Here is a 12,430-nt window from a genome sequence, read left to right as displayed (position 1 = left end):
GACAATTTAGTATGGCCAATCCCCCTAACCCGCACATCTTTGGACACTAAGGGGCAATTTAGCATGGCCAATCCACCTAACCTGCACATCTTTGGACACTAAGGGGCAATTTAGCATGGCCAATCCACCTAACCTGCACATCTTTGGACACTAAGGGGCAATTTACCATGGCTAATCCACCTAACCTGCACCTCCTTGGCCACTAAGGAGCATATTAGCCTAGCCAATTCACCTAACCTACACATCTTTGGACACTAAGGGGCAATTTAGCATGGCCAATCCACCTAACCTACACATCTTTGGACACTAAGGGGCAATTTAGCATGGCCAATCCACCTAACCTGCACATCTTTGCAGTGTGGGTGGAAATCGGAACATCCGGAGGAAACCCACGCAGACATGGGGAGAATGTGCAGACTCCACACAGACAGTGACCCAAGCCGGGAATCGAACCTGGGTCCCTGGCGCTGTGAGGTAGCAGTGCTAACCGCTGTGCCACTGTGCCACCCCCTAATGATCCCATCTGTCGGGGGAACGTGACAGCCAGGAGCTAGTGAGGCCATTCTGCCCCCTTATACCATCCTCACTGTCGAGGTTCATTTCAAAGTTTATTTCATAGCGTCGCAAGTAGGCTCACGTTAATGCCGCAATGAAGTTATTGTGAAAATCCCCTAGTCGCCACACACTGAGGGAGAGTTTAGCACCTAACCAACACGTCTTTCAGACTGTGGGAGGAAGCCGGAGCACCCGGAAGAAACCCACGCAGACACAGGGAGAATGTGCAGCCTCCGCACAGTGACCCAAGCCAGGAATCGAATTGTCCCTTAGTGTCCAAAGATGTGAGGCAGCAGTGCTAACCACTGTGCCACTGTGCCTGTCATCGACTCACCACTCTCCTGCTACCCCCTCCTCCATTTCCTCAGGAATCTGTCTAACCTGGCCTGGGATGTGTCAGCAACTACCCCCCCACTGACCCCAGGGGGAGAGAGAGTTCCACACACTTAGCACCGTCTGAAGGAAGAAAATCCCTCCCCATCTCCAGGTGGAAATGATTTCAAAGCTGTGCCCCAGTTCCAGTAACCCAAGAATTCTGCGGCTCTCTCCTGAGCAGCTAATGGAGTATTTGCAAAGTTAGCTCGGGGGGGTGACGGTTCCTGCGAGGCCGTAGATATTTTTCCAACTTTCCTGCTTAGATCTGATTGCCACTGACTGACATTTTAATTTGATTTGATTTGATTTATTATTTTCACGTGTACTGGGATACAGTGAAAAGTATTGTTTCTTGCGTGCTATACAGACAAAGCATACCGTTCATAGAGAAGGATAGGAGAGGGTGCAGAATGTAGTGTTCCAGTCAAAGCTAAGGTGTAGAGAAAGATCAATTTAGTGCGAGGTAGGTCCTTTCGAAAATCTGACAGCAGCAGGGAAGAAGCTGTTCTTGAGTTGGTTGGTACGCGACCTCAGACTTTTATATCTTTTTCCCGATGGAAGAAGGCGGAAGAGAGAATGTCCGGGGTGTGTGGGGTCCTTAATTATACTGGCTGCTTTTCCTGAGGCAGCGGGAAGTGTAGACAGAGTCAATGGATGGGAGGCTGGTTTGCGTGATGGATTGGGCTACATTCATGACCCTTTGTAGTTCCTTGCGGTCTTGGGCAGAGCAGGAGCCCATACTAAGCTGTGATACAACCAGAAAGAATGCTTTCTATGGGGCATCTGTAAAAGTTGGTGTGAGTCGTAGCGGACATGCCAAATTTCCTGAGTCTTCTGAGAAAGTAGAGGCGTTGATGGGGCTTTATTAACGATAGTGTCAGCATGGGGGGGAACCAGGAGATGTACCCCCAACCTGTTCCGGACTTAACACCTTCCCAACCTGGCATTATTCCCACAATTGGGAAGCTCAGGCGATGCCACTCTTGGCATGTTCCGGAGTGAAGGTGAGAAATCTCGGGAAGGTGGGAGCAGAGGGGGTGGAGGGGATTTTCCGACCGTGCTCTCCCCAGGACTGGAGAATCCCATCCGAGATTTTCACCTGCTCTGCCCGTTAGGATTCCTGTGGGAAAATTCCGCCTCTCCTCTCCACTGATTCCCATTCCTTGGAATTCCTGCCTCAGATCCTGCGTTCCCTCCTCCTGACATTTGGGAAGCATTTAGATGATTGCTTGAAAGAATAAAATGTACAAGGCTTTGGATCAGATGTTGGAAAATGGATAGGTGCTTGGTTTCCACCACAGGCTCGATGGGCCAAAGGGCCTCTTTTTGTGTTGTAATGACCATCTCCAACAAGGGACTTAACCATCGCCCCTTGACATTCAACGGCATTGTCATTGCTGAATCCACGCTCCCCACCCCACCCCTGACTATCAACATCCTGGGGGTTACCATTGACCAGAAACTGAGCTGGACCCAGCCATATAAACACAGTGGTTACCAGAGCAGGTCAGAGGCTGGGAATCCTGCGGAGAGTAACTCACCTCCTGACTCCCCCCAAAGCCTGTCCACCATCTACAAGGTACAAGTCAGGAGTGTGATGGAATACTCCCCACTTGCCTGGATGGGTGCAGCTCCAACAACACTCAAGAAGCTCGACACCATCCAGGACAAAGCAGCCCCGCTTGATTGGCCCCCCATCCACAAACATTCACTCCCTCCACCACCGACACTCAGTAGCAGCAGTGTGTACCATCGACAAGATGCACTGCAGCAACTCATCCTTAGACAGCACCTTCCAAACCCACAACCTCTACCATCTAGAAGGACAAGGGCAGCAGATACATGGGGAACACCACCACCTGCAAGTTCCCCTCTGAGCCACTCACCATCCTGACTTGGAAATATATCAGCCGTTCCTTCACTGTCGCTGGGTCAAAATCCTGGAACTCCCTCCCTAACAGCACTGTGGGTGTACCTACACCACACGGACTGACTGATGTCCAATAACAATCCTGGAACTCCCTCCCTAACAGCACTGTGGGTGTACCTACACCAAACAGACTGACTGATGTCCAATAACAATCCTGGAACTCCCTCCCTAACAGCACTGTGGGTGTACCTACACCACACGGACTGACTGATGTCCAATAACAATCCTGGAACTCCCTCCCTAACAGCACTGTGGGTGTACCTACACCACACGATAACAACCACCTGAGGTGCGTATCGCAGGACGCTAAGGGGCAATTTAGCACGGCCAATCCACCCAATCCACACGCCTTTGGACTGTGGGAGGAAAGCGGAGCACCCGGAGGAAACCCACGCAGACACGGGGAGAATGTGTCGTCACCACACAGACAGTGACCCGAGCCGGGAATCGAACCCGGGTCCCTGGCGCTGTGGGGCAGCCGTTCTCGGATGAGGGATGACGTTTGGCTTTAGCGGGGAGGTTCAGCTCAGGGTTTTCTCTTTCTTCTTCGCAGGAGCCAGCAGCTGCGGAGAGCTGAGCCGGAATCCCGGGAAGATGCGGCGGGAAGTGCTGCCCCTGTGCCTCGCTGTGGCCCTGGCCTCCCTCCTCCCTGGGCAGGCCGCCTCTCCGAATTGTACGGCCGAACGCCTGGAGCTCCAGCCTGTGTTTGAAAGCGGTTTCAGCCAGCTGAGCGGGGACGCGGGGTCGCTGGAGCCTCTGTACGACATGGTGAATCGGTACCTGGACGCCGTTCAACCCAATCCCTTCCCAGCAGGTTTCCAAATCTTCACATCTCCTCCCTCGTCGTTTCCTTTGGTCTATTATTGTCACGTGCACTGGGATGCGGTGGAAAAAAGTGATCGTTCCTTGCGGGCGGCACAGACAAAGCATGCCGTTCATAGAGTAGGCAGGGGAGAAGGAATGGGGAGGGTGCAGAATGTAGTTAGTCTTATAGCCAGGGTGTAGAGAAAGGTCAGCTTAATGTGAGGTAACTCCATTCGTAAGTCTGACGGCAGCAGGGAAGAAGCTGTTCTTGAGTTGCTTGGTACGTGATCTCAGAGTTTTGTATCTTTTTCCCGATGGAAGAAGGTGGAAGAGAGAATGTCCGGTGTGTGTTTGGGGTCCTTGATTATGCCGGCTGCTTTTCCCGAGGCAGCGGGAAGTGTAGACAGAGTCGATGGATGGGAGGCTGGTTTGCCTGATGGACTGGGCTACATTCACAACCCTTTCTTGCAGTCTTGGGCAGAGCAGGAGCCCATACCAATGTGGCATTTACTTCTTTCCCTGGGGAATAAGAGGCTGAGGGGTGATCTTACAGAGGTCTGTAAAATAATGAGGGGCACAGATCAGCAAGATAGTCAAGATCTTTTCCCAAAGGTAGGGGAGGCTAAAACTAGAGGCCACAGGTTTAAGGTGAGAGGGGAGAGATACAAAAGGATCCAGAGGGGCAATTTTTTCACACAGAGGGTGGTGAGTGTCTGGAACGAGCTTCCAGAGGCAGCAGTAGAGGCGGGTACAATTTTATCTTTTAAAAAGCATTTCGACAGTTACATGGGTAAGATGGGTAGATGGATATGGGCCAAGTGGGGCAACTGGGACTAGGTTAGGGTTAAAAAAAAGGGTTGCAAGGACAAGTTGGGCCGAAGGGCCTGTTTCTATGCTGTAAACCTCTGTGACACTGTGATACAACCAGAAAGAATGCTTTCTATGGAGCATCTGCAAAAGTTGGTGAGAGTCGCAGCGAACAAGTCAAATTTCCTTCGTCTTCTGAGAAAGTAGACGCATTGGTGGGGCTTTATTAACTATAGTGTCAGCATGGGGGGACCAGGACAGGTTGTTGGTGATCTGGACACGTAAAAACTTGAAGCTCTCAGCCCTTTCTACTTCATCCCCATTGATGTCAACTGGGGCAGGACAGGTCCAGCACAGGGTTAGATACAGAGTAAAGCTCCCTCTACACTGTCCCCATCAAACACTCCCAGGACAGGTACAGCACGGGGTTAGATACAGAGTAAAGCTCCCTCTACACTGTCCCCATCAAACACTCCCAGGACAGGTACAGCACGGGGTTAGATACAGAGTAAAGCTCCCTCTACACTGTCCCCATCAAACACTCCCAGGACAGATACAGCATGGGGTTAGATACAGAGTAAAGCTCCCTCTACACTGTCCCCCATCAAACACTCCCAGGACAGGTACAGCACGGGGTTAGATACAGAGTAAAGCTCCCTCTACACTGTCCCCCATCAAACACTCCCAGGACAGGTACAGCACGGGGTTAGATACAGAGTAAAGCTCCCTCTACACTGTCCCCCATCAAACACTCCCAGGACAGGTACAGCACGGGGTTAGATACAGAGTAAAGCTCCCTCTACACTGTCCCCCATCAAACACTCCCAGGACAGGTACAGCACAGGGTTAGATACAGAGTAAAGCTCCCTCTACACTGTCCCCATCAAACACTCCCTGGACAGGTACAGCACGGGGGTTAGATACAGAGTAAAGCTCCGTCTACACTGTCCCCCATCAAACACTCCCAGGACAGGTACAGCACGGGGTTAGATACAGAGTGAAGCTCCCTCTATACTGTCCCCCATCAAACACTCCCAGGACAGGTACAGCACGGGGTTAGATACAGAGTGAAGCTCCCTCTACACTGTCCCCCATCAAACACTCCCAGGACAGGTACAGCACGGGGTTAGATACAGAGTAAAGCTCCCTCTACACTGTCCCCCATCAAACACTCCCAGGACAGGTACAGCACGGGGTTAGATACAGAGTAAAGCTCCCTCTACACTGTCCCCCATCAAACACTCCCAGGACAGGTACAGCACAGGGTTAGATACAGAGTAAAGCTCCCTCTACACTGTCCCCATCAAACACTCCCTGGACAGGTACAGCACGGGGGTTAGATACAGAGTAAAGCTCCGTCTACACTGTCCCCCATCAAACACTCCCAGGACAGGTACAGCACGGGGTTAGATACAGAGTGAAGCTCCCTCTATACTGTCCCCCATCAAACACTCCCAGGACAGGTACAGCACGGGGTTAGATACAGAGTGAAGCTCCCTCTACACTGTCCCCCATCAAACACTCCCAGGACAGGTACAGCACGGGGTTAGATACAGAGTAAAGCTCCCCCTACACTGTCCCCATCAAACACTCCCAGGACAGGTACAGCATGGGGTTAGATACAGAGTAAAGCTCCCTCTACACTGTCCCCATCAAACACTCCCAGGACAGGTACAGCATGGGATTAGATACAGAGTAAAGCTCCCTCTACACTGTCCCCCATCAAACACTCCCAGGACAGATACAGCACGGGGGTTAGATACAGAGTAAAGCTCCCTCTACACTGTCCCCATCAAACACTCCCAGGACAGGTACAGCACGGGGTTAGATACAGAGTAAAGCTCCCTCTACACTGTCCCCATCAAACACTCCCAGGACAGATACAGCACGGGGGTTAGATACAGAGTAAAGCTCCCTCTACACTGTCCCCATCAAACACTCCCAGGACAGGTACAGCACAGCATTAGATACAGAGTAAAGCTCCCTCTACACTGTCCCCATCAAACACTCCCAGGACAGGTACAGCACGGGGTTAGATACAGAGTAAAGCTCCCTCTACACTGTCCCCATCAAACACTCCCAGGACAGGTACAGCACGGGGGTTAGATACAGAGTAAAGCTCCCTCTACACTGTCCCCATCAAACACTCCCAGGACAGGTACAGCACGGGGTTAGATACAGAGTGAAGCTCCCTCTACACTGTCCCCCATCAAACACTCCCAGGACAGGTACAGCACGGGGTTAGATACAGAGTAAAGCTCACTCTACACTGCCCCCCCATCAAATACTCCCAGGACAGGTACAGCACGGGGTTAGATACAGAGTAAAGCTCCCTCTACACTGTCCCCCATCAAACACTCCCAGGACAGGTACAGCACGGGGTTAGATACAGAGTAAAGCTCCCTCCACACTGTCCCCATCAAACACTCCCAGGACAGGTACATCACGGGGTTAGATACAGAGTAACGCTCCCTCTACACTGTCCCCCATCAAACACTCCCAGGACAGGTACAGCACGGGGTTAGATACAGAGTAAAGCTCCCTCTACACTGTCCCCCATCAAACACTCCCAGGACAGGTACAGCACGGGGGTTAGATACAGAGTAAAGCTCCCTCTACACTGTCCCCCATCAAACACTCCCAGGACAGGTACAGCACAGGGTTAGATACAGAGTAAAGCTCCCTCTACACTGTCCCCATCAAACACTCCCTGGACAGGTACAGCACGGGGGTTAGATACAGAGTAAAGCTCCGTCTACACTGTCCCCCATCAAACACTCCCAGGACAGGTACAGCACGGGGTTAGATACAGAGTGAAGCTCCCTCTATACTGTCCCCCATCAAACACTCCCAGGACAGGTACAGCACGGGGTTAGATACAGAGTAAAGCTCCCTCCACACTGTCCCCATCAAACACTCCCAGGACAGGTACAGCACGGGGTTAGATACAGAGTAAAGCTCCCTCTACACTGTCCCCCATCAAACACTCCCAGGACAGGTACAGCACGGGGTTAGATACAGAGTAAAGCTCCCTCTACACTGTCCCCCATCAAACACTCCCAGGACAGGTACAGCACGGGGTTAGATACAGTGTAAAGCTCCCTCTACACTGTCCCCCATCAAACACTCCCAGGACAGGTACAGCACAGGGTTAGATACAGAGTAAAGCTCCCTCTACACTGTCCCCATCAAACACTCCCTGGACAGGTACAGCACGGGGGTTAGATACAGAGTAAAGCTCCGTCTACACTGTCCCCCATCAAACACTCCCAGGACAGGTACAGCACGGGATTAGATACAGAGTGAAGCTCCCTCTACACTGTCCCCCATCAAACACTCCCAGGACAGATACAGCACGGGGTTAGATACAGAGTGAAGCTCCCTCTACACTGTCCCCATCAAACACTCCCAGGACAGGTACAGCACGGGGTTAGATACAGAGTAAAGCTCCCTCTACACTGTCCCCCATCAAACACTCCCAGGACAGGTACAGCACGGGGTTAGATACAGAGTAAAGCTCCCTCTACACTGTCCCCCATCAAACACTCCCAGGACAGGTACAGCACGGGGTTAGATACAGAGTAAAGCTCACTCTACACTGCCCCCCCATCAAATACTCCCAGGACAGGTACAGCACGGGGTTAGATACAGAGTAAAGCTCACTCTACACTGCCCCCCCATCAAATACTCCCAGGACAGGTACAGCACGGGGTTAGATACAGAGTAAAGCTCCCTCTACACTGCCCCCCCATCAAAGACTCCCAGGACAGGGACAGCACGGGGTTAGATACAGAGTAAAGCTCCCTCTACACTGTCCCCCATCAAAGACTCCCAGGACAGGGACAGCACGGGGTTAGACACAGAGTAAAGCTCCCTCTACACTGTCCCCCCATCAAAGACTGCAGGAAAGGATGTCCCGAAGCATGGTACATTGTGGAGACCATGCAGACACTATGACAATGGATGAATGAACATCGCTCGACAATCACCAGTCAAAAGTGTTCCTTTCCTGTTGGGGAACACTTCAGTGGTCACAGGCATTCAGCCTCTGATCTTCAGGTAAATGTTCCCTTCGGCAGCCTTCACAACACACAACAGCGCAGAGTCACTGAGCAAAGACTGATAGCCAGGTTCCACACACGTGAGGACGGCCTCAACAGGGATCTTGAGTTCATGTCACACTATCTGTTGCACGCATGACTTGCCTGGGCTTGCAAAATCTCACTAACTGTCCCTTCTGGACACAGTACCCATCTCTTTAACCTGTGCTTAACGCTCTCTCCACTCACATTGTCTGCACCTTTAAGGCTTGATTAGCTGTAAAGACTCACAGTATCCTGTATACTGAGTGTGTGTCTTTATATGCCCTGTTTGTGATCAGAACTCTCCACTCACCTAACGAAGGGACAGAGCCCTGAAAGCTAGTGGATTTTACTACCAAATAAACCTGTTGGACTTTAACCTGGTGTAGAGACTTCTCACTGTGTGTGCCCATCAAGGACTCCCAGGACAGCGAACTTTGGATTCAGATTTGATTTGTGAATGAGTCTCTGCATCTTCGACACAAATAATATTCTAACTGCAGTCGATCAACATGTACCTGGACAGAATTATTTTTACTTTCCCCATTCTTTTTTTCCCAGATATAATTGAGCAAGCTTTGAAGGAACAATCGGTTGAGCCACTGAAGGTCAGTGTTGCGTGTGCTCACACAGCACCAAGTTTTCCTCTCACTCTCTGTCCACCAGTAGAAAGGCGTTGTGATTTATTTCCTTCTTAATTAGTGGCAGTAATTTTCCCAACCCCTCGGTTTCTGCCTCGTTGAATTCCCTGTGAACTACCCCGGGCGGGACCCGGTGAACTCGAAGGGTTAGTTTATTGCACATAATTAAATACTCCCAACAACATCCCTCATCAGCATGCTGGGAGACCTAGAATGTGTGGGGTGGGGGGTGGTGGTGGTGGTGGTGGTGGTGGGGTGGAGGGGGGGGGAGCGGGTGGAGGGGGGGTGCAAGGGGGCTCCCATTGAAATCGAAGGGCATGGTGGCACAAGTGGTTGCATCACGGCGCCAGGGACTCGGGTTCGATTCCCGGCTCGGGTTACTGTCTGTGCGCAGTTTGCACATTCTCCCCGTGTCTGCCTGGGTTTCCTCCGGGTGCTCCAGTTTCTTCCCACAGTCTGAAAGACGTGCTGGTTAGGTGCTAAATTCACCCTCAGTGTAACCCGAACAGGCACCGGAGTGTGGAGACTAGGGGATTTTCACAGTAACTTCAGTGCAGTGTTAATGTAAACCTACTTGTGACATGAATAAATAAATTTAAAATCTAGATTTAAAATTTTGGGGTATGAGGAGGTATTCTTTCGTGTTTCTAATTCATTTGTGGGAGAAGGGTATCGCTGGCATTTATTGCCCATCCCTACTTGCCCTTGTTCAGAGGGCAGTTGAGAGTCAACCACATTGCTGTGGCTCTGGAGTCACGTGTAGGCCAGACCGGGTAAGGACGGCAGATTTCCTTCCCTAAAGGGACACTAATGAACCAGACGGGTTTTCTGGCAATCCACAACGGTTTCATGGTCATCAGTAGATTTTTAACTCCAGATATATTTTTAAACTGAGTTCAAATTCCACCATCTGCTGTGGTGGGATTCGAACCCAGAACCCCAGAACATTAACTGACTAATAGCCTAGCAATCATATCGCCAGGCTATGGCTTCCCCTGATTGAAGGTGTGCTTCGGCTATTCAAAGCCCTGGTTTAGGCCCAGCTCGAGCCCTGGTTTAGGCCCAATCGGTAGTCGTTCCTCCTCCCAGTGATGTACCTTTGAAGTGTTTGAGCGGAGGAAGTTGAATTTAATTGAGTTCAAATTCTGTTGTGATGGGATTTGAACCCGTATCTCTCCCACACCCGCCCCTCCTTGGTGCAATGACCTGGGCCTCTGTGTCACCAGTCCAGTGACAGGACCACGACGCCACCATCTCCCCTTGTTAAAAGTCTCTCGTGTGGCACTTTATGAAGGTGTCTTCTGGAAGTCCATACAAGTAACATTATCAGGCATTCCCCCCACCCCACTGACTGAGTTTGTTACTTCCCAAAAAAACGTTCCTCAGGTTCCTCCGGCATGATTCAGCCTCCCTCTCTCAGATCAGCTGAACGTTTCCAAATATTTAATCACTTTGTCTTTTAATTACCGACTTGCTCTGATAGATATTTCCACATAGCAATAGGCATTGCTGCCCACTTCCTGTGGGTGCATTGTGGGTAAGGAGATGAGCCGGTGGGAGGGTCCGTTCTCCTTCTGAGACATGGAGAGCAAGAACAGGAACAAAAAAACATGGAAAATAAGCGCAGGAGCAGTCAAATGTGGATAAGTGTGAGGTGATCCACTTCAGTAGTGTTAAGGGGAGAGTGACTGATGGCTCAGCGCTACTACTGCTAGACCATTCATCCAGAAACTCAGCTAATGTCCTGGGGACCCGGGTTCGAATCCCACCATGGCAGATGGTGGAATTTGAATTCAATAAAAAAAATCTGGAATTAAGAATCTACTGGAAAAACCCATCTGGTTTCCTTTAGGGAAGGAAATCTGCTGTCCCTACCCAGTCTGGCCTACATGTGACTCCAGAGCCACAGCAATTTAGAACCATAGACCCCTACAGTGCAGAAAGAGGCCCTTCGGCCCATCGAGTCTGCACCATACACAATCCCACCCAGGCCCTACCCCCATATGCGTACATATTATACCCACTAATCCCTCTAACCTACGCATTCTGGGACACGAAGGGGCAATTTCTTAGCACGGCCAATCAACCTAACCCGCACATCTTTGGACCGTGGGAGGAAACCGGAGCACCCGGAGGAAACCCACGCAGACACGGGGAGAATGTGCAGACTCCACACAGACAGTGACCCGAGCCGGGAATCGAACCCAGGAGGCTGGAGCTGTGAAGCAGCAGTGCTAACCCACTGTGCCACCGTGCCGTGCGATGTGGTTGACTCTCAACTGCCCTCCAAGGGCAACTAGGGATGGGCAATAAATACTGGCCCAGCCAGCGACGCCCGTGTCCCACCAATGAATCAAAGAAAGGTCGCCCACGTATTGTTGTGCATGGACTCAAAGCTGATGGGCGCACAGTAAGATCCCACGGTACCAAGGGGTAAATGTCAGTCGATAGGGAACGGGTGATGTTGGCATTGCGTTGTCTCTGTACCCTCACTCTTCTCTCTCTTTCTCTCCCCCCCCCCTTCCCCGGTCCAGGTGGTGAAGTATGAGGCTGGCTACCTCGTCTCCCTCATCATCGGGGTCCTCTTCTTCATCCTGATGCCCCTGGTGGGGCTGTTCTTCTGTTGCTGCCGGTGCTGCAACAGGTGCGGGGGGCAGGTGAAGGAGCGCACAGAGTCGACGGACTGTCAGCGGAAAACCCTCGCCTTGTTTCTGCTGATGACGACCATCGTTATACTGTGAGTGTGCCCGAGAGGGGGAGCGGGATTCCCTCCTCGAGACTGGCAGGCGTAGGGTTAATAAATGCCGTGGAAGCGGGCGCTTCATTTTGGAAGCCCGTTGGTGCCTGGTTGGTGAAAGTATCGGCAGCTCCCTGAGTGGACTGGCACTGATTTCCTTAAAAAAACTCAAGAACCGCTGCAAAAAAGTCACGTCCTGTCAAAGTTTTTCACCTTCCACCCATCAGAGCACGTTCTCCAAAATTTGAAAGGGGACAATCTTTGAAACGTGAGAAGGGAGTGCTGATTCGTCATCACGTGGGCTCACAGTCAACCAATCAGCATCCCCTCATAATACAGGGTACATTCCTTTTGAGGTTTGGGATTCTCGCAAATTTGCTCTGAAAACGGATTGATTTGCAGAGGCTCTCAAGCGGAGTCACAGACCCTCCCAGTTCCTCCCTGCACCTCTGCCCAGTGTCCCAGGTGTCCCCGTTCAGAGTCTCTTTTAAAGTCTGTC

The 12,430-nt window shown here is 51.4% G+C and overlaps 1 protein-coding gene across 1 annotated transcript in view; it reads left to right on the top strand.

Annotated features, from left to right (window-relative positions):
* Positions 1–3,355: 3,355 nt before the first annotated feature.
* Positions 3,356–12,430, top strand: part of LOC145339397 (prominin-2-like) — a 67,169-nt gene continuing 58,094 nt past the window's right edge. Inside the window, exons 1-3 of the mRNA XM_080183849.1 lie at positions 3,356–3,674; positions 9,115–9,161; positions 11,729–11,931. Of these exons, the coding sequence (XP_080039975.1) occupies positions 3,356–3,674; positions 9,115–9,161; positions 11,729–11,931 (569 nt within the window). The remainder of the gene's footprint in view (positions 3,675–9,114; positions 9,162–11,728; positions 11,932–12,430) is intronic.

The sequence above is a fragment of the Carcharhinus amblyrhynchos genome, unplaced genomic scaffold, assembly GCF_965287045.1.
Source record: "Carcharhinus amblyrhynchos unplaced genomic scaffold, sCarAmb.v2.hapA scaffold_444, whole genome shotgun sequence".
NCBI classification, from domain to species: Eukaryota; Metazoa; Chordata; class Chondrichthyes; order Carcharhiniformes; family Carcharhinidae; genus Carcharhinus; species Carcharhinus amblyrhynchos.
Note: the sequence above shows the minus strand (reverse complement) of the source record. Positions and strands in the feature narration are given on the sequence as shown.